General features: G+C 44.9%; 1 protein-coding gene across 2 annotated transcripts in view; it reads right to left on the bottom strand.

Moving 5' to 3' along the window:
- MBD5 (methyl-CpG binding domain protein 5) overlaps positions 1-27667 on the bottom strand; it is a 114221-nt gene that overhangs the window by 4543 nt on the left and 82011 nt on the right. For both annotated transcript variants that reach the window (XM_033064836.1, XM_033064837.1), the window contains 7 exons: positions 24349-24451; positions 23803-23983; positions 19522-21660; positions 9609-10553; positions 6936-7192; positions 3892-5088; positions 28-101 (listed from right to left, as the gene is read on the bottom strand). In XM_033064836.1, coding sequence (XP_032920727.1) covers positions 28-101; positions 3892-5088; positions 6936-7192; positions 9609-10553; positions 19522-21660; positions 23803-23983; positions 24349-24451 — 4896 coding nt within the window. The remainder of the gene's footprint in view (positions 1-27; positions 102-3891; positions 5089-6935; positions 7193-9608; positions 10554-19521; positions 21661-23802; positions 23984-24348; positions 24452-27667) is intronic.

The raw sequence follows: 27667 nt of genomic DNA, 5'->3' as shown, positions 1-27667 counted from the left end.
TTTGGTGGGGAAGCAGGATGGACTCACTTCCTGTTCCTTTTCCTGGCGCGGCTGAACGCCTCCAGCCCCTCCGTTAGTGTCTTCAGCTTCTCCGGCTCCACCTGGGGAAGGGATGGACACCAAACCTCGTTACCCACAGCAGCAAATCCCACCTCTCCTGCACTGCCAGCCCTGCAATCCCCCTCAAGCAGGGCAGGAACAACATCTGGAGCTCCCCACCCTTCCCACATTTACCCCTTACTGGGATTTCTCACCAGAAACGCAAATCTGGGACATTTATGGCAATAAAAGTGAGGAAAAGAATCTTTTAAAGACCTTTCTTGGTGGTGCTGGTGGAGTTCCCCACATGGATTTTACACCTGGAACCCTGAGTGCCTGGCACTGATGATCCCATTTTGACACCAAAGTTCCTGGGTGAGGAATTCCAAGTCTCTGTTCAACTCATGGCCAAATTCATTCTTATTCCAGAAGGAAATCCTAATTTACCTTCTGAACCCAGGAATCTTCACCAGAGCTTTCTCCAGCTTATTTATTTGTCCTAAAATAAATTATTTTCATGATTTTTTATTTTTCTTCAGCAATCCAATTTGGGCATGTGCTCAAGAGAACTGGGGATTTAAATCTTGAATATTTTAAATTTGAGCAATTTCAACCACTGTGTGGGCAACAGTAAATCCCAGTGTAAACAATAAAAGCAGAAAATTAATGATAACATCTCTATAATTTCATCATTTGCATCTCAAAACATGAAGCCACTTCACTCTACTATTCTGATCTGGCTCAGTCATTCCTGCTGGTAAAAAACAACAAAATCAGATATTTGGAACACATCTACCTGAAGAAAATAAAAGTTTCAGTTCCTGTTTCTTTGCTACATCTTACTTGACATTTTACATAAATACAGATTTATTGAGTGTGTGCCTATACACAACCTAGAAATGAAGTGGGAATGCAAATTCCCTCCAAATTCTGCATTCCAATTCCTGAATAATTTATATTCACCACAATTCTGACGTTTGGACACATCAAGGAGGAGGTAATGAGTGAGCAGTTGCCAAAATCTCTTGAAATAAGGCCCAAAATTACACATTTAGATCAAATTTCAGTGCCTTGAAGTCACACCTGTGCTAAAGAAATTGGGAATGTGCTGATCCAGGGAATTCCAGGAGTCATTAATGGAGAAATCTGAACTTGGGGAGCTGAGATTTCAATTTTCATGAAATAAATTCAATTATGCCACAAACGGTAGTGTCTTTCCCTTAAAACCTGCTCATTTTTGATGTAAATATTTCCAATAACCACTCCCCTCATTGGATTTTGGAAGAATACAAGTTCAGAAGAAATTGAGAACCTGGGCAGCTCTTCTAAGGACAAACATGAGAGAAAAGGAATAATCCCTATCCTTGACAGAAATGTGCAATCTAAGGAACAAACTGCCAAAGGCTGCCAGGATAGAAATTAAAAAGCTCAATGTAAATAAAGTTATCAAGAATTAATATCATGTCTGTGAAACAAAGGACCTCTTAAAGAAACAAAAAAAATCTTCATTATTGGCATTTTGTCATGGTTACACACAAAAAAAAAAACCAAAAACTTGGGTTTTTCAGGGAAGAAATACCAAATTGCTACAAAACAAGGAAAGCAACTCCAACAGAAGTAACAATTAATAATCATCAATATCAACACCAGGCCAGTGAACACCAAATCACACACACAGTTGGGAGGAATGCTCCTGTTTTACCTGCACAACCAGAAAAACTCAGTTTAACCAGCCCAGTTTAACCAGCCAGGATTTGCCCTGTTCAAATTCACCATGAAAAGCTCCCACAAAACCTGTGGGTGATGAATAATAATCAAATTAATTGCTTAATGAGATACAACTCCTCTGGTTTGGGATTAGACTCAGGCTTGCTGCTTTTCTTCCTCCTGCTCTTCCTTTGGCTCCTGTAATTTCCAGTTGCCAAAAACCAAGGAAAGGAAGTGCAACATTCCTCCTTCTCCTGCCTGGATCCTCCAAACAGATCCATTATTCCATTAAATACCTGGATGCCCAAAGTTTTTTAAATGGAAACAAAAATCAAATAAGAAATAATCAAAAGACCAGAGAATGTACAAATCCCAACAGGAAATAAATATAACACAGGAGAGGAGGGTCACATTTGGTTACACAAAAACTTTACAAGAAGCTCCAGAGAAAAAGGAATTTTCCCATGTGCTGCAGGTCACTCCCACCAGGGACTGGTGCAGAACTCCTGAAGAACATTTGGTTTTCAAGGTTAATTCTTTGTGGTTTTCAAGGATGTTTCTTTGTGGTTTTCCAGGTGATTTCTTCTGGTTTGGTGTGGGTTCTTCCCTGTGTATCCACCTTCCACTCCTGCTCTTTGGAATGGCTGCTCACTCTGCACTTCTTGATGAAGGAATGAAACCCATTTCTTTCATATTTAAATTAAAAATGATTAATTAAAGGGGGTCTGATGCCAGAGGTGATCCATGATGTGGGAATTCCTCATGGAGAGCTTGGGCTGGTTTCCACCTTGCTGTGAGCATTCCAAGGATCTGCTTCCCTGGTTTTGTGCTTCAGTATCCAATAAAATGGGATTGAACACCCCACAATTCCCATACAGTGCACACAAACCCCACCACAAAACCAACAGCACACTCTGGGATCCACAGCTTAGGGAGGAAACATGGAATTGCTCAGGAATGCAGGTAAGAAAATTCCCCTCTTTACAGAAGTTCTAAAAAATGAACCCTTCAATTCTATTAAACATTCACAGAGATTTGGACACACAGATTCTGAAGTTAACCCATAACAGCACACTGGGAATGTTGTTCCTGACTCACACAACAGGGATATTGAACATGGAATTCTTCCAGATTTGTTTCATCCCAAAAGTTTGTGATCCTCTCCTGTGCCTCCACTGCCTGACTTGTAACTCAGGGATTGGGGAGGGGCTGGGCTGGAATTCCCAGAGCAGCTGTGGCTGCCCCTGGATCCCTGGAAGTGTCCAAGGCCAGGCTGGAGCCCCCTGGGACAGTGGGAGGTGTCCCTGCCATGGCTGGGCTGGGATGGGATGAGCTTCTTGTCCCTTCTCTCCTCTGGGTATCTGCTCTTGGCTGAATTTTGGGGAAAGGAACACTTTGGTCCAACCCACTCTCCTCAGTTTTAAGTGATTTGATTTCTTTGTGTCACTGACAAACCCCTATTTCCTTAAATCTCCCCTTTCTGATTATGCATTTTTAAAATTTTTAATATTTATAGGTGGAAGATATGCAGGATTTTATAAGAACTACAAACATAAAATGTTACACAGGCAGTGGAGACCAGATTTGGGAATATTTTCCATAATGTAATAACCAGTAACTCCCTGATAACTGCATTTCCTGTATATTCCCCAACAAGCACATGATTTGTTGACACAAAAAAAAAGAATTTTAGTATGAAAGAGCAAACTGGAACGCTTCCCTTATTACTAAATGATGATCAAAACCTCCTTTAGAGTTGGAAATGTGTGTGCATTTCCTGTGAGAAGTGTGTGTCAATCAGCAAGATTTCACTCATTAAAGATTCCTCAATCTGATTAGGCCACTTCTCCTTTTTTGCAGTTTCAACACTTTCAGGTATTTCCGTTTCAGACGCTTTGGACACAGGCAGGAATTTGTCTGAACACGCCATGTAAGTGAGAACCACTTTTTGTTAAAAACCATTTAGCAAAGCCCAAATCAAACCTGTCTCATAGCCCTGGCAGGAAATTAAGGGGGAAATTCAGCTCTACAAGCTACAGCTGTGAAAAAAAAAACCCACAAAAGAAGAGACAAAATAAAGACAAAATTCTGACTGGCGTGCCGGTGAGGGGACAGAGAGAGATGTGCATAGAGATATAAATATACCTTCCCCTCCTCAGCGTTCTGTTGGCATGAATTGTGAACCTCTTCTTCTCTGCCAAGTTTGCCAGGCCAGGAAGTGAGTCCTTTGATCTGGCCCCAGACCAAGTCGCCCACGTTAAACGTCCTCGGCCTGTAGTGGATGAGCTCGTGGGACGAGGGCGACTCGGGGTTCCGCAGATCCTCCTCGCTGCTGATGCTCTTAGCATCCGAGGGGCTGGGCACGCACCCGTTAATGCTTTTGGCATTAAAATCTCCATTGTAATGGATGTAGTCTTTCACTAAGGAACTCTCCAAGCTATTGGAGGAACTGGGGGATTGCTCTTCTAGGATCAGGTCTTGTTTGGAAGTGTTGAGCAACTCCCCGAAGGCCCTGGTGGGCTGCGGGCGGTTCCCGTTGATGTGTGCACATCGTTCCACAGTGTTCTCCAGTCTTTCCTTGAAACTCATCATAGTTCTTTTGTAATTGTTATACCTGAAATTCTCCTCCAGCATTTTCTCGCTCTGACAGTTCCGCTGGGCCAGCAGGGCCTGGTGCTGCTCGCCCTGCAGCAGCGGCAGCGCCGAGACGTTGTTGGGCCTCTCGTGGCACGGGCTGCCGTGGAGATGGGCGGAGTGCTCCAGGAACTCCTCGCATTTCCACCTGTTGATGTCCCCCACGGGGCTCTGCTCCCCTTCCCACTGCTTTTTGGGCGTGTTACAAGTGGTTGATTTGTAATACTCGTAGCCGTCCCCCTCGCCGGAACCCTTGCCGTGCTCCGAGCCCTTCGGGCCCCGCGCGCCGCGGGCGCCGCGGCCGCGCCCCTCGTGCTCGGCGCCGCGGCCGTGGATGACGGCGCTGACGGCGCTGGAAAGGTTCAGGGGGTCCCCGATGGAGGCTGTGAAGGCACTCATGGCACTCAGGGCGGGGATGGGGCTCGGCTGCGTGGAGCTGGAGCCGGCCGTGGTGATCACCACCGGCACCCCCTTGCTGGCGGCGTCCACCACCGCCTTGTAGATGGCGTCCACCGAGGCGTCGCCCGCGGCGGCGTTGGGGTTGTCCTTGGCCTGCTGGCCCAGGGATGGGTCAGGTCTCTGCTGCAGGTCACAGGGGGGCTCCTGGAAGGGAGGAAGGAGAGTGTTGGAGCTCTCGGGAACCGACGCCATTCCCATCTGGGTGATCATTCTTTTGTTGAGGACGGCGGCGTCTTCCTGCATCCGCACCTGGGGGAAGGAGAGGAGATGGGAATTGCTGCTCTAACTCAGGTTGGGTTTCAGCAGATAAACTCTGTGCTTATTCATTTCTTTTTGTTATACACCAGCTACAAATGTTCACACTGAACAAGCTAGAGAGAGAATGAAAAACCTGGTTTAGAGGAAAACAAAACCACAGTCCCAGACCTTGTGTCAGCGGGCTCCTGCTTCCTCTCGAGTCCTAAACAACTTCCCCAAGGTCAGCATGTCTGATACAGAGCCACAGGATGGTTTGGGTGAGAAGGGACCTCAAAGCCCACCCAGTGCCACCCCCTTCCACTGTTCCAGGCTGCTCCCAGCCCTGTCCAGCCTGGCCTTGGGCACTGCCAGAGATCCAGGGGCAGCCACAGCTGCTCTGGGCACCCTGTACCAGGGCCTCACCTCCCACACAGAGAACAATTCCTGCCCAATATCCCACCTAAATTTCCCTTCTGGCAGTTTGAACCCATCCCTCCTTGTCCTCTCTCCCCAGTCCCTCTCCAGCCTCCCTGTAGCCCCCCAACTCTGGAAGTTGCCAAAAGGGAGCCTTTTTTTATCCAGCTGAGCTCTAATCCAGCCTCCTGCTGGAGCACAGATCACATCCAGGGGGGTAAGTGCATCTCCAGAGGAGGAGAGATCTCAACCCCACAACCTCTGAATTCTGCTCTCAACTATTCCCTTTCTTCCCTTCCCAGACCCAGCACTGCTCCTGCCCTTCTGAGCTCCTCAGTGATTCCTGAATGCCATCACTGTGCTTTAGGAATTGGTCCATTCCCATTTTCCCCTTTGCTGTGTGCCTTTCCCATGGGATGCCATGGACTCCAATATCCCACCCCCCTGTGCTCTAAGCCAGGCCCTGCCACAGCAAACTGGCACCTCCAGATTCAACCTCCTGAGCTTTTCCTGTTCCTCATCACATCCACAAGCAGGGAACATGGTGTCAACAGGAGCACTCCACCAAAAACTGTACAAATATTCCAAAAACCCTTTAACTACTCACTGTAACTATTTATATAACTGGAAATGTGACACAAAGAAATACTGGGCTAAAGCCACCAAAATTCCTACAGGAGAGGGAACAGGCAGAGAACTGAGATTTTCCAGGGAAACTCCTTCAAAAATCTTTTTTCCTCCTGGAAGGGTGAAAGCAGTGCCTGGCCCCTCTGCATTCCCCTCCTCACACCTGCACTTCTGCAGCAACATTGAGGAACGACAAATCCCTGGTTTTGTCACCTATTTTTGCTCTGTTGATACCCAACCTGCATTAGGAATATTTGTGTCATGTGGAGAGCAGGGAAATCCCATTTATACCCATCTTGTCACTGTTTATTCACTCCAGTCCCTGTTTTTCCAGGCTGCACAATCCCCATCACAGCTCTTCCATCTCATTTCAGTGGGAATACAAGAGGACTGGTGCACACACTCACTTACAACAACTTATTAAGTTCCTAATTACTGCAAAGTGCTGTCAGTATTTATTTCTCACTGCTGAATTATCAGAATGGGCTAAACAGGGATTTAAGATCCTTTCTGTGCAATGGAAAAGAGTTTTGTTAAAATTCTATAGTGATTGTGAGCATACAGAGGAACTTTTTTCCAATACATGCACATAACTCTTTCCAAAGCAACTAAACCCAATTCCTAAGGAGAAAGGGATAAAATTTCAATAACAAATGTTCCTGATTTGCAAAATCCATCAGCTACATGTCTACAGCATACATTTAATTATAGAAATGATATTGTCCTACTCAGCAAAGAAACCCAAACTCTGGAGGATGGAATTTTACCTCCTGAGAGCTGCACACTTGCTTGGATATTGATTTAATTTTGTTTTCTACCTGGAAATTCTGGAACAGACACGCCATGGGGTTTGGGTTGTTGGCTGGGCCAGGAATTTGGGGCTGGCCTTGAAAGCCCTGCACGTTCTGGTAGCCCTGGAGAAGGTGCTGCTGCTGCTGCTGCTGCTGTTGCTGCTGCTGTTGCTGTTGTTGCTGCTGCTGCTGATTTGAAGGAAACATCTGATTGTTGTTGAGGAGTGACTGCAGATGGCTGAGCTGATGGTTGTTCAGAGTAGTGTTCAGAGATGACATTTCCCCTGCAAGGCAAGCACAGGCAAATTTAGCAATTCCCTGCACTCCAAATCCCCTGAGTGCCAGGAAAACCTCTGGAGAAACAACCCTGCTCCCCTCCATCCTCTCTCTGCTCTTTGTTTCTCCACTCCTGGGTCTTTTGTGGCACCTCCCCTGACAGGACTCCTGGAACAGCCAGGGATGGCAGCAGGAGCTTCTGTGGAATTCCAGGCCTTGGAATCTCACTGAAACCGTGCTGGGGTGGTGAGGGGGATGAGGAGGGGAGAGAGAGAGAGAAAATCATTTATACCCCAAACAAAATGGGTCTTCCACCAAATGTGAAGGGGAAAAGGCTTTTTGGCTCAGCCATGTCACACAACACTCCAAACCAACTCTTTTTCTATCTTCTAGAGCAAAAGTTGAATTAATGATTTCTATTACATGAAAATTTCACTTTACATGAACATTTCAGCTCTAAAAAAAACAAACACATTGTCAAACCTGACTTAATGAAATAATAAAGCTTAAAATACATCCATTTTCTAGTTTGTTTCTTTTTAAAAATTAAGATCTTGTGCTTTAGTTAAAATTTCCATTTGAGAAGTCACTGTGAGATGTATTTTGTAAGGAAAATGCCAAGTAGGTTGAGTTCACTGTCAGCCATTCAGGTTGGGGTGAGGTATTATTTAATTATTATTTAATTCTCATCAGTAGATTACAAACAGAAGAGTACCTACTCTATTTTTGGTAAAAATAACTGAAAAATCATCATCCAGGAGGGAAAAACTTTGTATTTAAGGGTTTTTTCACCACTTGTTTTGGGATGTTGATTGTTTGTCATCACAGCACAGCTACTTCCACTAACCCCTTGCTGCCACAGGCACTCACAGCTGACCCAAAACAATAAAAATAAAATAAACCAAACTGCTCACACCATTTTCAGATGGATTTAGTAGATCTAGGTGGCAGAATGAATAATTCTCAAAATCAATATTAAACATTGAAGAATGAAAGTAGAACATGATTTAAATTCCTTATAAGAAAAATTACAGTAATTTCACGATTATAAGCTGCATTTCTGGGTGCCAGCAACTTTTCATTCTTTGTCCATATACAAGCTACACCTGATTATAAGCTGCACATTACAATACAGAGTGTGACAAAAGGTGTCTGTCCTGTCACCATCTGTTGAGGGTGGGGCAGTGATCCTGATCTCTGTGGGAGATATTCTGCTAATGGGCATCCATTGAAACCAGCTGGGGCAGTGTTCTTTATCTCCATGGGATATCTCCTGTTCATGGCCATGGTTTATAAACCAGCTGGGGCAGTGTTCTTTATCTCCATGGGATATCTCCTGTTCATGGCCATGGTTTATAAACCAGCTGGGGCAGTGTTCTTTATCTCATGGGATATCTCCTGTTCATGGCCATGCTTTATAAACCAGCTGGGGCAGTGTTCTTTATCTCCATGGGATATCTCCTGTTCATGGCCATGCTTTATAAACCAGCTGGGGCAGTGTTCTTTATCTCATGGGATATCTCCTGTTCATGGCCATGCTTTATAAACCAGCTGGGGCAGTGTTCTTTATCTCATGGGATATCTCCTGTTCATGGCCATGGTTTATAAACCAGCTGGGGCAGTGTTCTTTATCTCATGGGATATCTCCTGTTCATGGCCATGGTTTATAAACCAGCTGGGGCAGTGTTCTTTATCTCATGGGATATCTCCTGTTCATGGCCATGGTTTATAAACCAGCTGGGGCAGTGTTCTTTATCTCATGGGATATCTCCTGTTCATGGCCATGGTTTATAAACCAGCTGGGGCAGTGTTCTTTATCTCATGGGATATCTCCTGTTCATGGCCATGGTTTATAAACCAGCTGGGGCAGTGTTCTTTATCTCCAAAGGGGATATATCCTGTTAATGGGTCAGCTGTTAAACATGGTGGGCAGGGATCTTTATCTGTCCCACAGCCCATCCTCCCTCCAGGAGATCTCTCCTGTTCATGGCCACTGAGTCCCAGGGCATGGCTGATAAAATTCCATCATCCCATGGGGAGATGCTCCAGCCAGGGGAGAAGCCAAACATTTCCTACCCTGATAAAATCTGAGATTTGGAACATCAGAGCAGCCTTTCCCACTGGATCCCAGAGGAAAACCAGACCCTTCCACATCATCCCTGGGCCTTGGGAGGAAACTGCACCTTGTACAGGAGCACTGCTCCAGCTGAGCCACATCTGTCACTGCAGGAGGATGCAGCCACCATGGAATGGGACTGCTGCCAACACCCTGCCTGATGGTGTGGCTTATAATCATGAAATTACTGTACAACATTTTCTCAACTGAGCCACAACGCCGCGAAGGACAAAAAAAAATAAAACCAGAATGTGAAATTCTCCCTCCTTGACCTGCTGAGGTTGAATCCCCCAAGAAGCTGCACTCACCAAGCAGGCCTGAGCCCAGGAGAGGGTTCAGCAGCTGCGGCACCACGGCGTTGTTGCTGAGCTTGGGCGGCCCCGGCGCGCTGGCGGCGGCGCTGGAGATGTTCAGCAGCGTTTCTGCCATGGACACTGACACCGAGAGCGCGGCCACCGCCGACGACGTGGTGGTGGTGGTGGTGGTGGCCTGGGAGGAGGTGGCAATGGCCACCTCAGGGTGGCTGCCCGAGCTCAGCACACCCCCCACCAGCTGCGGGTTCAGGGCCATGAGCGCCGAGGCGCCGGAGGCGGCGGGCAGGAGCAGGGGGTTGGCGGAGGGGTCGGCGCCCGCGAAGCTGGGGATGGCGTTGGGCAGCAGGTTCTCCACCCTGCTGCTGTCAGGCAGGGGCTCAGGAGGTGCTGGGGCGCTCTGCTGCTGCAGCAGGTCCGAGATGGTGACGTTGAAGGATGGCACGGGGAGCATGGCAGCTGCCTGGGCCTGGTTCTGGAGCAGGGCTGCCAGCAGCTGGAAGTGCACGGGCTGCAGAACCTGCCCGTCCACGTCGCCGGAGAGGAACGCCAGAGCAGCATTGACATTTGGGTTCAGAAAACCCAGAGGGTTGAGGTTGACCTCAGACTTGCCTTCTCCTGCTGAAGGCTGGAGGATGTTTAAGAGATTCTGGTTGAGGAGATGTTGCTGATTCACCGGCAGAGAGAGGGGCAGGGAATTGAGGAGGTTCTGGTTCAGAGGATGTGGCAGATTGTTGTTTGAGGAGCTGTTCTGCGGGAAGTGGAGCGAGTGTTCGTGGCCAGAGAAGGGGAACTCACCCCCCATGGGCAGCTGGCCCTGCTGCAGAGGGGTCCCAGCTGCAGTGGTGACAATGACACCATCCTGGAGCACAGATGTGGTCTTGGTGATGGCAGCTTGGCTGGTGCCAGCGATGGCTATCGATGCCGACGGGCCCAAAGCCCCTGGAATGGGAAAAGCAGGAATGTGAATGTGCTGGGAGACACCTCCAGGGCACTCAGCACAGGGGAAAAGGGCAAAAAGGGCTGGGGAATCCACTCTGGAGTGCTTGAAAAGCAGGAATGGATCTGCCAGGAGATGCTCCAGACAGCCTGTGCCACATCCCATTGGAGATCATGGTACTGAGCACTTGTACCTCCCTTCAAGTTCTTGGACAGGGGTTATAACAACATTTAATTCACATATAATCACAGATTTCCAACAGCATAAACCCAAAACCAGCCTTGACTTAACAGAGTTAGTCATGGACCAGGCTGGAATTAACTACCAGAAGAAGGATCACAGGAATGATGTTGGGTGAAACACTGAGTCCAAGATCCACCTCCAGTTTAATTCATTCACTGGTGGGGTTTTGGATTTTAGATTATTATTTAAGGCATTTCTTGAGTTTAAAAATGCATAGTATGATGAGACTGCTTCAAGTCAGCAGGAATTCACAATCTGTAAAGGAAAAATGTAAATTGGGGTGGTCTAAAATCCACCACTTGGGAAGAAAAGGAAGGGCAGCTGGGCAAATTTAACATGAGAAGGCTAAAAGAGTAAAAATGTTTATTTGAGTATCTTTATACTCCTTTAGCAAAGCTGAAATAGAAATTATTATTATTGTTTTTTTACTGAAGGCAGTTTTGAATTGACAGTGCTCACTCACACAGCTCTTAGGAAGAGAGACTGGAAGGCATCACTGACCACAAAATATCAATTCCCATTTTTCTGAACAAATACTCCTTAAAAAGGGATTTGCCAGCACACTCAGTGATAAGAACTGAGCCAAACCTTTACATCATTTTTAACTAAAATTACAATTTTTTAAGTGCTGTAATGTTGTGACAACCCCAAAAGGCACAGAATGAACACAGAATATTTTGCACTGCCCTGAACTCAAGAGAACAAATCTCACCCCTCTCTCCCAGTGCCATTACCATGTTTCAGAGCAGAAATTAAACAATAAAGTAACAAAAGATGAGCTGAGAGCAAAGTGCAAAAGGAAATCCTACTCTGGGTCAGTGGGTCTAAAATCTTCTTGTTCAAAAGAAGCAAATTTTACTTATTTTTAAAAATAAAATCAGTACTTAGAACTAATGCCCCAAGGATTTAAAAATCATGCAAAGTCCTAAAGACCAACAATTTTCTTTGATTTAGGAAATTCCCAGTGGCAGAATCAGCTGTACCACTCCCCCTTGGATGGAGCACATGGAGAAATTTTTAATTCAGGCATGAGGAAATTATTCTGGAGGGCTCTCCTGAATATCAAATCTAGTTTGGGTATTTTCCAGTGGAACTCATCTCTATTTGTAATTTATTCCTGCTCCTGTTTTCCATTCTGCTCAGGGAAATGATCCCATGGAAGAGGATTTGCTGTGCAGCAAATCTCAAAGTTGGAAAATTGGGGCCAGGTTTTGGGGAGAAAAGGCTCTGTTTTCTCACCCCATCACCTCCAGCTTCTGAGAGGTCCAAAGTGCATTCAACACCTTTCTCCAGATTAATTAAGTAATTAATTAATTTCTCCTGAGGGAAAAAAAAAAGTCTTGATGGATACAGAGTAGGAGACAGAAAATGTTCTTATTTCAATCCAGAGTGGAGAAGTTTGGAGTCAGGGGATGAGCAGCCAAACTTCAGCAGGAAAATAAAAATTTCCCCCCCAGCCTCTGTCCAATGTGGCACAGCAGGAATTGGGCTGGAAAAGTCCTGGACTGGGTGGATTTACAGAATTTACAGAATTTACAGCTGCAGTCAGGGACAAATCTCTTTGTGCCACCACAGATGAAAATACCATCCCAACAAATTCCAGGTGAGGACATCCCTGCAAAGTGACTTTCACTGGGATGTGGAGCTGTGAGAGATCCCAATGGCTGACCCCAAACCAAGGGACAGAATGATGACAAAACTCCAAAAGCCCTAAAACTCCAAAGGTCCAAAACCCCTAAACCACAAAACTCCAAACCCCCAAAGCTCCAAAACCCCAAAATCCCAAACCTCCAAAATCCCAAACCTCTCCCACCCAAGGGTTTTCTGTGACCACTCCCGCTGACACTTGGCAGCTTTTGGATGAAAACACAAAGAGGAGTTGAAGACCAAAAGGAAATCCCACCTTTAATCCCAGTCCCACAAAAATGTGCTGTTTTGGATGCAGGGAAGCCAAGCATGTGTGAGCTCAGTAATGAGCAGTCCTTACTCATCAGAATGAAAAAAGATGCAGAGTCAGAATAAAAGCCACAAAAGCCCAGGCCAAGCCCAGCTCCTGCAGCCACAGACTCTGCCCAAGGTTCTTCTGCCACTTGCTGAGAAAAATGAACTCAGTGAAAAGAAGAAATATCCAGAATGCAGAAAAAGCAGAGCTGTTGTTCTCTTAGAGGGTCAAGGAAATGTTTTGGGAACAAATAAATAGCATATAAATTTTTAAAATATTACTGATTTTATTTATGAGCATTTTTAATTCTGCTTTCTTTTCAGAGCAGGTTCATTTTCCTGTGTGGATTTTAGCTTTTAGCTCTGTTCCTTTTTTAAAAGCATTGCTTGACAGGTGTTCTTAAGCAGAGACAACAAAATAAATGGGTATTATGGAATCAGTTTGTGTTTGAGAAGATTCACTCATGAAGATATTCATCATGAATATCTCAGAATTGTCCCTCCTAACCATAGATGTATTTTCCAAAAGGATTGCACTTGGAGTGTATTAATTAGAAAAGAATATTTCAAGTGCTATTTTACAACTCTTTTCCCTGTGAGAAACTCTCCATTACACATCCCAGGATTTAAATAGTCTCAAAAACAGAGTGCTGGAAAAAAAAAAAAAAAAGGTGTGTGAATGCACTGAGAAAAGTGAAAATGCAGAATTTGCTCATCAGCCATTAACACCTGAAACATTTTTAGAACTGGGCACAAATAAATGGTACAAATTCCACTTTCTCAGTTCTTGCTTTTCAGAGAATCCCAGAATGGGTTGGGAAATGAAATCCCACCCAGTGCCACCCCTTCCACTGTCCCAGGGTGTTCCAGCCTGGCCTTGGACACTCCAGGGATGGAATAACCTGTGCCAGGGCTTCCCCAGGAATTCCTCCCCAAATCCCACCCATCCCTGCCCTCCAGCCCTTTGTGAATAATCTCTCTGCAAATCCATGAAAACCACAGCTTTGCTTAGCCTGGGTGTTTTCCTGGCTGCTTTTTTAATTTGGAACCTTTTAAATTCTAAAATGGAATCTCCCTTTTCTGTCCTTGGTCATCCAAGGAACTCCTCACTCAATTCTTTCCACCTTCTGCTCAGGCAGAAGAAATCTGCAGGATCCTCCCCAAAACCCCAGGGTGAGTGGAGAGAGCTGGCCCTGACACCAGGAGGGTGTGAAAGCTCAGAGCATCACTCAGATATTTTAATTAATGCCACAGTCAAAGGGCTTGTGACACCTCAGCCACCAAGGGGTCACTGCTGCCACACCAGGGTGGAACTGGAATTAATCACAAATTAGAGATAAAACCTCTGAGTTTGCATTAATGGGGAGATTGTTCAATCAGTGATTTCCAAACCCTTCACCTCCCAGGGAAATTGCTGATGGAAAAACCTCTAAATCCCCAGACAATGAGTTCTTGCTGCAACTCCCTATTCCATCCCTTACCTGCATACTTGTAACCAGGAGTTACACATTTTGACAATTATATTCCCCCTTTTCTTGCTGGAATGGAAAGCATTTCAGATCTTTATCTGATCTCTCCTTTATTACACTGCTCCCAATTCCAAAGAAACCATAATTCAGCACTTAAGCACAAACTTGTGTCACTCATTGTCCTTATCGAGATCCTGCAGCGCCCTGAGACAGCACAGAAATCACCAAAAATGGGCCAATAAATCAAATATCCCTGTCAGAACCAGGAAAAATCCTCAAGTGCCCTTGTATGCAGGGAATGTGCTCTGCTGGGAAATATTCACCTGCCTGCCCACAACTCCTGTGCACACTCCATCATCACAGGGGGTTTTTAAATTATAACAAAGTTGAAATCTCGGCCCCTAAAATTTCAGGGGAAGGGCAAAAGCCCAGGACTAATTATAGGACAACTGAAATCCATAAAATTAGGCTTTTAAAATTTTAATAAAATTAGCATTTTCACAATTTAATAAAATTAGGCATTTTAAAATTTAATTTTTAGCATTTAATACCTGTCTGAATTTCAATCTTGGCTCTTCTCCCTGCCCATCTCCTGTGATTTCTGCATTTTCCCAGCACTGCTGGGTTGCAAATGACTTGGAGGAAAACTTGTCAGCAGAAAGCAGAGCAGTGTCTGAGCAGAAAACTCTCAAGATAACAGCACAGGAGTGCAGGAGCAGCAATTCAGGATTTTCTCCCTTGCTCTCATCTCTCCCCACTCACAGCTGTGGCAGATGCATTGCAAATGAAGGAAAACACTTGACTGAATTTGGGAAGCTAAAAATTCAATAAAAAGCATTATTTCCTGCAATAATCCTCCCTCCAGCAAGGGCTGGAGCTGCCCACTGGTTCCACTTTCAGAGCTGGAGATGTGTGGGAAATCTCCCAGAATTAATTCAGCTTTTCTCCATAATAATATCTTTAATAAGGCTCATACATCTACATTAATTACATTATTTTTACAAACTCCCAATCCTATAAAATTGCATGGCAGTTAAAACACCAATCAGGTTAACTGAAAGATGTCAAATTCAAATTTTAAGGGGTAAAACAACACCAGAAAACTCCAAGCTGTGTCCAAGCAAGCACTGAACATTTTCCTTCTTCACCTGAATAGAAAAGAAAATCACTTTCCTCTCCCCAAAACAGGGAAGGAAAACAAGGGAAACAATTATTCTGAATAATAATTTATTAAATAGTAATAATAAGTTATTATTTAGAAATAAGACTGGGAAAAAAACCCCTGAAAATTTAAGTAACAGTGATTCCCTATAATCTCTCCCAAGCAGGAAAAAGTCCCTCTGGATGTTTCTATGAACCCCAAATCAATGGGATATTTAAATTTGCTTTATAATTAGAAGAGAAGATTCTTGCCATTCTGTCTAGGAGTGATTTCAGTTCAATAAGAATTTTTTTCTCAGACACAACAAGTCCCAAAAAGTTGTCAGACTCTGACCCTGGAGTCCCAAAATTCTTCTGATTTTGCGATTCTAGGATATTTAAAGTAATTTTGGGAAGCAAAATGTTTGGTTTAATTTGTGTTTTCAACAGTTTGCACTGAGGTAAAATCAAAGCCTCCCAAACCTCTTCTTTTGGGGGTTTGTTTTCCAAAACCATGTTTCCAATTTCTCAATTTTCCAAATTCCTCTCCTCACCCTCACTGGTGTTGTGCTCTTCTCTGTTTAATTATATTTTACTATTTCTATTCTGTGCATTTCTCAAGGAAAAATTCCCATTCCAGGGAAGGAATTACAGCCTTTTTTTTGTTAAATCTGTTAATTTTTGTCACTTCTTAACTTCTAGACTCAGAATTTTTCCTATATTATAATGTTAATATTTGACACCACTGATCCTCTTTAATTGCAGTGGTTACTGAGGTTCCCTTAATTTCCCTTCTCAGCAGCCCAGAGTTTTTATTCCCAAATATTTTCACTCATTTCCATCCATCCCATTATTTATAGATGTTGCTTTCTTAGCAGGATTTGGATGTTGAATGTTCAACACTCCAACACAGATTTTCTACCCTGTGAACCACATGTTAAGCAGGAAAAAAGTAAATAAATAAAAACCTAGAATAAAATTCACCACCCAGTGATGCAGTTCCATCCTACAAAAAGAACAAATTCCACCCCACACACCTTGAAAATTACCTGGGAATTAAAGATATTATCTGTGGAGGAAGGAACAAGAGCTGGAATAACAAAACTTGGTCCATGTGGTTAAAATATAATTAAAAGCTCAGGCAATAACCAGCTAATTGTGGGGATTCACAGGATTTTTTCTCTCAGGAGCTATTTCTGAGGAGTAGCTGCTCTGAATTGCTGGCACAGACACAGAAAACAGATTTAGCAATTAAAATACTTCAAAACAAAGGGGAAAAACAAGCCACAAAGTGAAATATGAACATGAGAGGTTCCTTTAGACATCTTCCTCAGCTGAACTGCTCTTGATAATTCAGTGTACAGGGGTTTTCACCAGCTCCATCCCCAAAACTAACAGAGGAGAAATCCCAATATTCCTCTTCCCAGTTTTATTACAGAGCTGGATGCAGGCTGGCAACTCATTTTTATTAAAAAAAAAAATATATTATTAACACAAAATACTCAACATTTCACATGAGTTTCATGGAAAGAACATTCCCATTCTGCTGGAAATCCAGAATTTCCCTCTCTGGATTAAACCTCACTCCTGAGCTGTTGGGAGGGCTCAGTGAGGGTTTGGGCAGAGTTTTAGGGAATAACACAAAGATAACACAACCTGAGACTTCCCCTTAGAGAAGAAAACATTCTCCAGGTTTTATCATGGATACTCAATAAATAATTAACAATTAAATGTGTATTCTGCAAGCAAATTAAAGGAGCAACTCATTCAGCAGCAGAGAAAGGAACATTTCCCAACTTTGCCTACATGGAATTACCTTTTCTCTTTTAGATAAAGTGTCACCTGAGGCTTTGTAATTCTGTAACTCCAATCCTCTCAGCCATGCCCAGAGAGGGAAATGCCAGAACAGTTCCCAGGTGGGGTTACCCCTGTTCCTGCTCCTGCAGGGATGAGAACCAAGCTGCCTGTGGATGCTGGAACCTCTCTTCAGGGCTTTGACTCCTTTGTTCTGTTGCATTTGTATTTTTGGGGGGGAATTCAGCTTGGAGCTGAGTGGAATTACAAACATAGGAACCTTTGGGAGTGGTGGAAACCCCAGGCAAGGTGGGAAGCAAGGGGCTCCTGCCCCAGGGATTGTGTCCTGGGACAGGGAAGAGAATTCCCAAGGCACTGCCAGATCTTTGTTCTGTGCAGAGAAAAGGCAAAGTCTCAGGAGCTGCATCAGGAAATGCCCCTGTGTCAGCATGACAAGGCAAAAGAGCCCAGCAAGGACTCAGAGGTGCTTACTGAGACCACTCCAGGCAAGAAAAAATTAAACTTTTTCATCCCTGGGATGGGGAGAAACCCTCAAGAGTCATCAGGAAGTGACCAGAGTAATAGTAGAAGAGTATTTGACAGTAATTCAGCTTTTCTAGAATTCCATTCCATTTTGAAGGAGGAAGCTGAGGAATGCAGAGCAGGTTGGGTTAAGGATGGGGCACTTGACCACTTTGTTGAGACCTGGGTTTCCACTCCATTTACACCACTTCCATCTTCTAATACTTTCTTCAGCCAGTAATGACAATACAATTCACATTTTTGAGTTGATTCCTTTCTCCCTTTAACCCCCCCAGAGATGATAACAGCAGCAAACACATTTCCTCTCTAAATCTTCCCTGATGAACAAGCCAGAAAATCTCTCCCTACACTCCTCCAACTGCTTATTCAACCATTTAATCACCACCTTATAAAATTACCTCAATAAAAGCAAACACAGGTTGGCATTCCCTCCTGCTGGCCCTGAAAAGGTTATTTTGTACATTTTGGTACTCCCAGCTTCTGCTCCAACCTCTCAGCAGGAAAAACTCAGGGATCACCTGCACCAGGTGAGCCACAACCTTCTGGGCTTGGAGCAGGGCAGGCTGCAAAAAAACTCCAATTTATTTGGAGAGGCGACAGAAGAGGTGTGGGAATGTCCAGAAGTGAATGGATTTTATTCATGGAGAGTGTGTGGAAGTCAGCAGAAGCAAGAGTTGTCACAGGAACCACGCCAGGATGGTGTCTTGGGTTACAATAAATAAAATGTGATAAAAGTATCTGTTCTATCACCATCTGTTGAGGGTGGGGCAGTGATCCTGATCTCTGTGGGAGATATTCTGCTAATGGGCATCCATTGAAACCAGCTGGGGCAGTGTTCTTTATCTCATGGGATATCTCCTGTTCATGGCCATGGTTTATAAACCAGCTGGGGCAGTGTTCTTTATCTCATGGGATATCTCCTGTTCATGGCCATGGTTTATAAACCAGCTGGGGCAGTGTTCTTTATCTCATGGGATATCTCCTGTTCATGGCCATGGTTTATAAACCAGCTGGGGCAGTGTTCTTTATCTCATGGGATATCTCCTGTTCATGGCCATGGTTTATAAACCAGCTGGGGCAGTGTTCTTTATCTTTTCACAACCCATCCTTCCTCCAGCCAGTCATTTTCTGCTCATGGCCATTGAGTCCCACTGTGGCACTGATAAAATTACTGCATCCCATTGGGAGCTGCTCCAGCCAGGGGATGAACCAAGGCTTTCCTACCTAGATAAAAACCGCAATTCTAGAACAACAAGTTGCCCTTTTTTCCCCTGGACTCCAGAGGAAAACCAGACTTTTTCCACATCATCACTGAACCTTCAGAGGGAACCTGCACCCTTCTCCAGGAGCACTGCTCCAACTGAGCCACATCTGTCACTGCAGGAGGATGCAGCCACCATGGGATGGGACTGCTGCCAACACCCTGCCTGACGGGTGTCAGGTTGTACTCTGACTGTGTCAGGGTTTGGGGTTTGTTCTTTGTAGTGCTGTATTTCTATTTTAATTTCCCTAGTACAGAACTGTTATTCCTAATTCCCATATCTTTGCCTGAAAGCCCCTTAATTTCAAAATTATAATAATTTGGAGGAAGGGGGTTTACATTCTCCATTTCAGAAAGAGGCTCCTGCCTTTCTCAGCAGACACCTGAGATGGTTTTGTCCAGAAAAAGGGAGATATGTTTTAGTTTACACTGCTTTTTTTTTTTTTTTTTCTTTCTGTTTTATTTATGAGTATATAGCTTTCAGCACGAACCAGGGATAAACCCAAATTTAACAAGAAACATCGAACCCACCCAGCAGGGATCTCCAAGGATGGAGAATCCCCTGGGGAGGCCACGTACCTGCTTCAGGGCTGCTCTGGCTGCAGCTGCCGCCGATGCTGTTGGGGATCCCTGGCGTGGAGGGTGCCTGGAGCCTGGCCTGAGCTGGGCTGGCATGTAAGGAGTTCCCCAAGGCCATTCCAGCCTGGGGGAGCATCCCACAGCCCCCACTGGCCTGCATCTGGTTGAGGAGCCCGGCCAGGTGGTTGGAGGGGGCCGGGCCGGCGCCGGGGCCGAAGCTGGGGTTGGGGTTGGGGCAGGGCAGCCCCTCCCCACGCAGGGGCAGCCCCGGGGCCAGCGGGGCCACCACGCCGGCAGGGCCCAGCGTGGGCTCTGCCAGGTGCAGCTGGGTGCCAGGGCAGGGCAGGGCGCTGCTGGAGCTCCCGCAGCCCGAGGAACTATTGCTGCTCCCGTGGGAGCTCTGACAACTCATGGACTGCAGGAGCTGCGACATGGAGCTGATGGGGAAGGAGCTTTGACTTGGCTTTCTTAGCAAATCAGACCCAGCTTTGGGAAGCCCAGAGCTGTCCAACTGAGACTGTCTCAGCAAGCTCAGCACCGTGGTGGTGGGCTGCTTCCTTTTCCTCAGAGGATCCTTTTGCTGAGACATCAATTTATCTCTCAGTGCTGCCCGGCCGCTCTGCCCCTCCGTGGTGGGGAGGAGCACGTTGGCAGCAGGAGGGAACATGGGATTTAAAGTGCTGTGTCCTTCGGTGCTGCCGCCGCTGGCAACAGGTCCAGAATTGCTACTGCTGCTATTGTTGTTACCAGCAAGTTTATTTTGATTTGCTAGCTGTGCTTTGGCTGCTGCTGAGAGTAAACTGCTTGCTGGAAAAGAGGCAGCATTGTGCTGGTTCAAGATCTGATTTAAAGGCATTCCCAGCAAACCAGGCTGACTCTTCAAGGAGCCGCTTCCAGCCGATGCAGCGGGAAAAACGGCATTGTTGGGAGGATTTAATACATTACTCATTCCAGCAATTAGCGGGTTAGGGATGTCCTTGTACTGATTGAGTCCATCGTGCTTGGTGGAAGGGCTGGATGGCATGGATGGCCTCGGTGACCCTATGGTTGACCTCGGGGACCTGGGGGGGACTTTGATACCACTACAGGATGACTGTGGCCCGACTGGAGGCAGCAGGAAGTTGCCGTGCTCGGACGAGGTGGAAGAAGAACGCGATCTTTGGGGAGAAGCCTCGATCCTGGCGATGCCGGACGCCATCATGTGAACGGGGGACGTCACCGGCGACGGGGACAGCGACGTCGAAGCCGAGTGCTGAACCCTTTGGACGTGAGTGCCATGGTTCATGTGGGCAGGTTTGACGGTGGGCAGGGGCAGGTTGCTGGGCAGGGGCACCACGGCGGGGGGCATGCTTACATTCATCACGGGTACCTGAGAGTGGACACTGGAGTGGAAAGTGGTGGGGTTCATGATCACGGGGTTCTGGTTCACCGGTTTGCTGGGAATTGGGTCCAGTATGCCAAGTGGATCCTTCTCGGATGTTAATGGCTTTTTCTGAAGAGCGCAAGAAGGCGGTGGAGGAGGTGGGGGTGGGCCCTGGGGGGGTTTATGGTGGAACATTGCTCGTGGTATTTCCATACCAGCTGAAAAGTTACACAGGGGTTTTTTCATGACTGGGCTCTTGGTGGTCAGGGTGGGGGAGAGAGGTATATTAGTCCTTCCAGCCATTGCACAGGATGACTGTATGGGAGAGCCGTGGAGCATGACTGACGGCGGGGACAGAGGCGTCCTGCTCATGTGGATAGGACTGGAGTTGGGTGCCCCGTGAAAACCGGGATTGTTCCTCGTGAAGACGTCGGGGCTCCCCAGAGGGTCAGTCCTGGGGGAGATGGAGCCGTCCCCGTAGATCTGCGAGCCCGAGGACGCCGGGCTGGGCATGCCCCCGTGACTGCCGCGGTACGGAGACTTCTGCCCCAGTTCATTGCTCCCCAATCTCTGCCTGGGATAGGCAGGATGGAGCTCTGCTTGCTGGCTTCCAGCCATTTCTTGCACATAAAGCCTACCCATGGCATTTGATGCCCCCATCATCAACTTGAAAGGAGTCTTACATTCCGGCATCACAGAATTTGTAATTCCTTCATGTGATTTATTCCTCATCGACCTTGGGGTTGCTGCTCGAGTGGGAACTACCGGCGTTGCACCTGGCATGGGAAACACACAGCAGTTACTGGTTGGAAATCCAGCATCCCACATTTCAGGGCAAAGCTACTGATGGTGAAAACATCCCCAAAAGCTCAGGGAGCCTTTGGCTGAACTTTTGCTTCAGCAGAGAGAAACCCTCAATAACCAAGCTGAACAGTGCCTGTCCCCAACTGCACAGTTGTAATTCCATATCCTGGAGATATATGGACCATTGTCAACCTTTTTCCTTCCCCTCTGCCTTTTCCAGCACCCCCTCCAGCCTCCTGCATCTCCAGCATCCCCCCTCTGGCAGCAGGAGCAGGATGGCTGTGGCAGAGAAAAGGAGCCTCTGGCACCATCTATTGAGGACAGGAGGAACAAATCCATCCAGGACTGAGACTCTTTTCCCACAGAAAAGGTCCTGTCCCAAATGCTGTCCCTGATGAGGGATCCTGAATGCTTTCTGTTTGTTCTCAGGATAAAAGCCTTGGGGATATTTGCTGTTATTCCCTGTAAATCCCACTTTTGAGGCTACACCTTCCAACAAACACAAGACCACTTTCCATCTTTATTTAGAAAGATTTTTTCCCAATGTTTTACTTCCAGACTAGAAGCACGAGCAGCTCCAAGTCTGGGGGACTTTCTGCCAGTTTTGCTGCTCTGGGAATTTGCAATTCAGCTCAGAGTGCTTGGCATGCAGCCTCTGGATGTGCAAAATCCAACTGGAATTGAGAGCTAAAAATTCTGTGTTCAAATGAACTCAGAGGTGAAATTCCTCTACTCATCCTTCCTTCAGCCTGCTCAGATGGACTGACAAATCCTGACTTCATCCTATTTGCTCCAACATTAGAGAAACAAACATTTCCCCTGTCCCAAAATACAACCAAAATCTCCTTTAGGGGATAAAACTAAAGGCTGAACTGCAAAATAAAATAATTATGAGAGACCTCACCTTGAGTGCTGGAAATAAGCAAATGGTCACATAAAAATGTGACAAAAATTCTGCTTTGAAGGGGATTTATTGAGGAATTTTCTTCTTTGTTTATGTACAAAATTCTGACTGACAGAGAAAGTTAGAGCACATAAATATATAAATTACCTCCCTCATGTTGCTAATTTTTTGAAAGCAGGAATGGAATTTAAGTACTACTCATTGAAAAAATTAAGCAGGGAAATTGCACTGTTAGTTAAAAACAAAATTACACAAAAAAAAATCAAGAAAGGTTTTATATCCTAAATTTCAATGTGAAAACGCAGGGGCACATCAATGAACAGCATGGGTTCATCTCGGCACTTATCTAACATTTATTATTTCTTGGTTTTCTTATAATTTTTTCCACTTTGAAGTGGGAAGAGCAACTGGTGTTGTCACAGCAATGAGGGGTGCAGAGAGCTCTCAGGCCTTTTCCCAGGAGCTGCAGAAATATAAACTCAGCCCCCTTCCTTCCTCTGTCCTGCCCACTGGGATTTGGAATTCTCTCCAGAACCTGTTCCTTACAAATTCCCTGATTTTGGATGAATTTCTGGGTTTGGAGCTGTTTCAGTGCTAACTTTGCTTTCACTCCAGGTCTCAGGGTTTTAAAAACAGTTAAAACATTTTGATTTGGTTTTTAAAACATTTTGATCTTTTGTTTGGAGAATACCTGTCAACTTCGAGCACCAACAAATTTCCTTTTTTTTTTTTTTTTTATTGATGGGGATAATTAAAATGCTAATCCAGGTTGGTGGCCAAAAATAATCCTTGAGAAATGACAGTGGAGATCTCCTCTTGCTGTCTATTCTCCTTTACAATACAATTTCCCATTTAGCCAAGTCCTTAGCCACATCCTAATCCCTTCATAATCACTTTATTCTGCTCCTCTAATTTCCCATGTGACAGAATATCAGACATATTACTACAGTTCCAAAAGATGAGAGCTAATGTATTTTCTTTGTCTAGAACAATCTGATATCTTTTCCAAGAAAATCATGCTCTTAGTCTGGGCTGACCTGCTTTTAGACTCATTTTCCATCCACCTCCATCTCTGATTACTCCCTTTATTTATTCCTTCAATCTGCTTATTTTTGCACTCCCAGTCAGACTTTTGGGGTGGTTTTGCATAATAATTACGTGTAGAAAAATCAGATTATGACCTGATTGTGCATGATTTCATTTTACTCACTTGTTCCACCACCAGGACTAGTTAGAACCAGTGAAGGATGTGGTGCTTCCATGCTTTTATGAAGTGTAGCCACAGCAATAATTTTCCTTTTGTGAATGCATAGTTTGGTGACATCTTCGTCCGCTTTAACATCTTCAGCAGTTCTCTGCTTCACAGCAGCTCCAGGATCAAAATTAAAGACCTGGCAGAGAAAATGGTTTAAAATAATCACTACAAGCAACAAAGTCATCAAATTCATACAAATTAGGAATTTTATATGGAGTAGAGAGGGATTTTCCTCTGTTCCTGACTGCTCCTATACTGCCCAAGAGATTCCTTGACGGGATGCTTGGAAACAATAAATAAAAAATGAATATATTTATAATAACTGACTCAGATCCTCTCCAAGAGGGGCTAAGGCAGAGGGGAGCTGAATTTTCTATTTTAAGGTCAAACTTTGGGTGGACACCACTTATTTTAGAGATGATCTGAACAGAGTTTGAGTCACCAGCATGGGTAGCTCATAAACATTCTTGCACCTAGATCCAAAATGATGCTGTGCTTTACCTTGGGAAGAACAAGAGGACATTCTAGGCCACACTTGCACGTTCCATCAGTCAGCAAGTAAGTCTTCACCTGCTCCAAACAGGATAATAAAGACCCACTGGGACTGCAAAGGAACAGAAATGATGAATAGGAGCTCTTGGCTAGGTCTGCTCACAGTGTGTAAAATCCCATTTTATTTTTTTTTTCATAGTACTTCTTGGTTTTACCCAAGAATTGAGATAATTACAAAAATACTTACAAAAAAAAAAAAACCAACAAAAAACCCCCACAAACATATTTTAAAGGAAACAAAACTCTTTGTTGCACAATGTTTGGTTTCATTCAGCTAAAATTTCGACCTTCTCACTGAAAGTAAGAAATATTACACCAAGGAGCTGAGCTCTTGATAAACTGCACTTGGATCTCTCCAACTCCCACCAGAAAATCATTATCTCCACATCCCAAAATAGGGCACTGGGAACTCTGTTACGACAAAATCACTAATTCATAAGATGGAGAAAAAAAAAAAAAAAAATTTCTCGTGTCCCCAGCCTGCAAGTTGCAGATTGCTCTTTATTGCTGGGCCAGCTCAACTGTTTATCTGGAATAAACCACTGGTTATTAATGGCAGCTGTAAATAGCCCTAATTCAAACAAAAACAGCTCAAGTGGAATAGCTTGGATCACGAAAACACTCCTGACTCAGAATTCCAAGCTGTGACGAACTTTGGTCCTTAGAATCCACCACATAAACACCTCACCCTGCATGAGAACCCAGCCACATCCAAAGCAGCATCTGCAAGTGACATTTCAAGTCCTGCTGACAGTTTAAATAAGTCATTTCTTTGCCAGCCATGCCCTGAAATAGTTATTTTTGGGAGAAGTGCTCAGGTTGGATCTGTGTAGCAGTGACAGTTTGGAGGGTGAGGAAGATGAAAGAGCAATCTAAAAATAAAGGTACAGGTCTGGTGACTGGTCAGGAGTCAAACCTTCCCTGTCTGAAATCCTTGGGGAGCAGGGGGAAACTGCTCTTTATTTTTATTTATTTTAATTAAAGCAGGATCCTGGCTGATCCCTTTGGATGTTCCCACCTGTCCTGGTCATGTTGAGCCCAGGAGGTGCAAGAGCTTCCCAAGGGAGAATCCCAGACTGACATTGGCTCTGAACCATCCCATCCACCCCCAAAATCTCTCCAGGCACTTTCTGTGATCCTTAAAATCTCCTGTAAAAATCATTTCTGGGAATATGGTCAGGAGTGAGGATGCTGTTTCATTTACATTGGCTAAAAAAGGCCACTTTTCCTGGGATATTTTTAGAAAAAAGTGATTTTAAATAACCTTGGTGTGCTGTTTGCCTGGGCACACATAACCAGGAGATGCTGGAATGAAAAGGAGTGTGCTGACAATCAGGGAGTGGAAAGGAAGGTCAAGCCACTCAGTCTGGGATGTGGGATCCAACATTCCCACTGCACACACATGCAGGGTTATTTATCCACAAATACATTTTAAAAAGGGACATTTTCCCCTGTTTCTGCAGAGCTGTAAGTGCAAAGTCTCTTTTGTGTGCACTGTTATTTACACCTCTGTAACACAAAGGATAATCCACAGCTTCCTTGGTAAAAAAAATGCCACAAAATCATGGAATTCCAGCCTGGTTTGGGTTGGGAGGGACCTGAAGCTCAGTTGATTCCAGCCCTGCATCCCAGGCTGCTCCCAGCCCAGTCCAGCCTGGCCCTGGACACTTCCAGGGATGATTTAAGCCCCACTTAGCAGCTCTGTTTTGCTAAGAAAAGCCCTGAGAGTCAACTCAATGCTTCCACCAGGTAATGAAAACCAGTTAATGAATGGATTTAATCTTGATTTAATCCAAAGCAACTGCTGACAGCTGACAGGAAAGAGTCCCTGCTTCCCAAGGAGGCACAAACAGAGAGTCTTTATTCAGCTGGGATCATCTATTCCACTTGAATCATGTCAGATCTTAATATATCCACTCATTTTCCCTGGGATAGCTGTGGAGTCAATATTGTGTGACCTTTCCTTGCCTCCATGAACGCTGTGCATGCTGGCAGGGCAGGGAGAGCTTGTGGAAACTCAATCCTGGAGGATCCAGCTGCCCTCAGAGCCCTGGGGATGCTCCATGGCAGCAGGAGATTGGATTATGGCACTTCCACCCTTTCCAACCAACACCTCCTGTGCCTTGTGCCACACAGGAGGGCAAAATGCTTTGGCTTCATCAGAACATCTCAGAGAAGGCAACCAGAAAATTCACCAAAGAATGAAAAAATACATTGGGAAACTTGGGAATAACATGAGCTTCCCCAGAGCTGTTGTGTAAAATTTTTTAGGGCTGGGGGAATGAATTTAAAAGCTGGGTGGGATCATCAGGTACATAAAAATGCCAGAAAATTCACCAAAGAATAAAAAAATACATTGGGAAACTTGGGAAGAGGGCAGGAATGAACTTCACCAAAGGCTTTGTGTAAAATTTTTTAGGGCTGGAGGAAATGATGTTTAAAAGCTGGGTGGGATCATCAGGTACATAAAAATACCAGAAAATTCCCCAAAGAATAAAAATATACTGGGATATATAAATATATAAATATATTGGGAAACTTGGGAAGAGAGAAGGAATGAGCTTCACCAAAGGTTTTGTGTAACATTTTTTAGGACTGGGGAAAATGAAGTTTAAAATTTGGGTGGGATCATCAGGTACACAAAAATACCAGAAAATTCACCAAAGAATAAAAATATACACTGGGAAACTTGGGAATAGCATGAGCTTCCCCAAAGGTGTTGAGTAAAATCTTTTGGGGCTGAGGGAATGAATTTAAAAGCTGGGTGGGATTATCAGGTACATAAAAATACCAGAAAATTCACCAAAGAATAAAAATATACTGGGATATATAAATATATAAATATATTGGGAAACTTGGGAAGAGAGAAGGAATGAACTTCACCAAAGGTTTTGTGTAAAATTTTTTAGGGCTGGGAGAAATGAAGTTTAAGAGCTGAGTGGGATCATCAGGTACATAAAAATACCAGAAAATTCACCAAAGAACAAAAAAATACATTGGGAAACTTGGGAATAACATGAGCTTCACCAAAGCTGTTGTGTAAAATTTTTTAGGGCTGAGGAAAATGAAGTTTAAAAGCTGGGTGGATCATCAGGCACACAAAAATATCAAAGCATTATTTTCCTGCTGTCTGGATATAGAGATTATTGGGAAAAAAGCCCTAATCCACAATTTTTCCTTCCCCATTGATCTGTAAGTGAATTCCAGCCCTAATGAGCAATCCAGGGGCAGGGTGGGCTCTCTCTGCCATGGCTATCAGGGACTGGGG

The sequence above is a fragment of the Catharus ustulatus genome, chromosome 7, assembly GCF_009819885.2.
Source record: "Catharus ustulatus isolate bCatUst1 chromosome 7, bCatUst1.pri.v2, whole genome shotgun sequence".
NCBI lineage: Eukaryota > Metazoa > Chordata > Aves > Passeriformes > Turdidae > Catharus > Catharus ustulatus.
The sequence above is the reverse complement of the archived record's forward strand: the minus strand, read 5'-3'. Positions and strand labels throughout refer to the sequence as shown.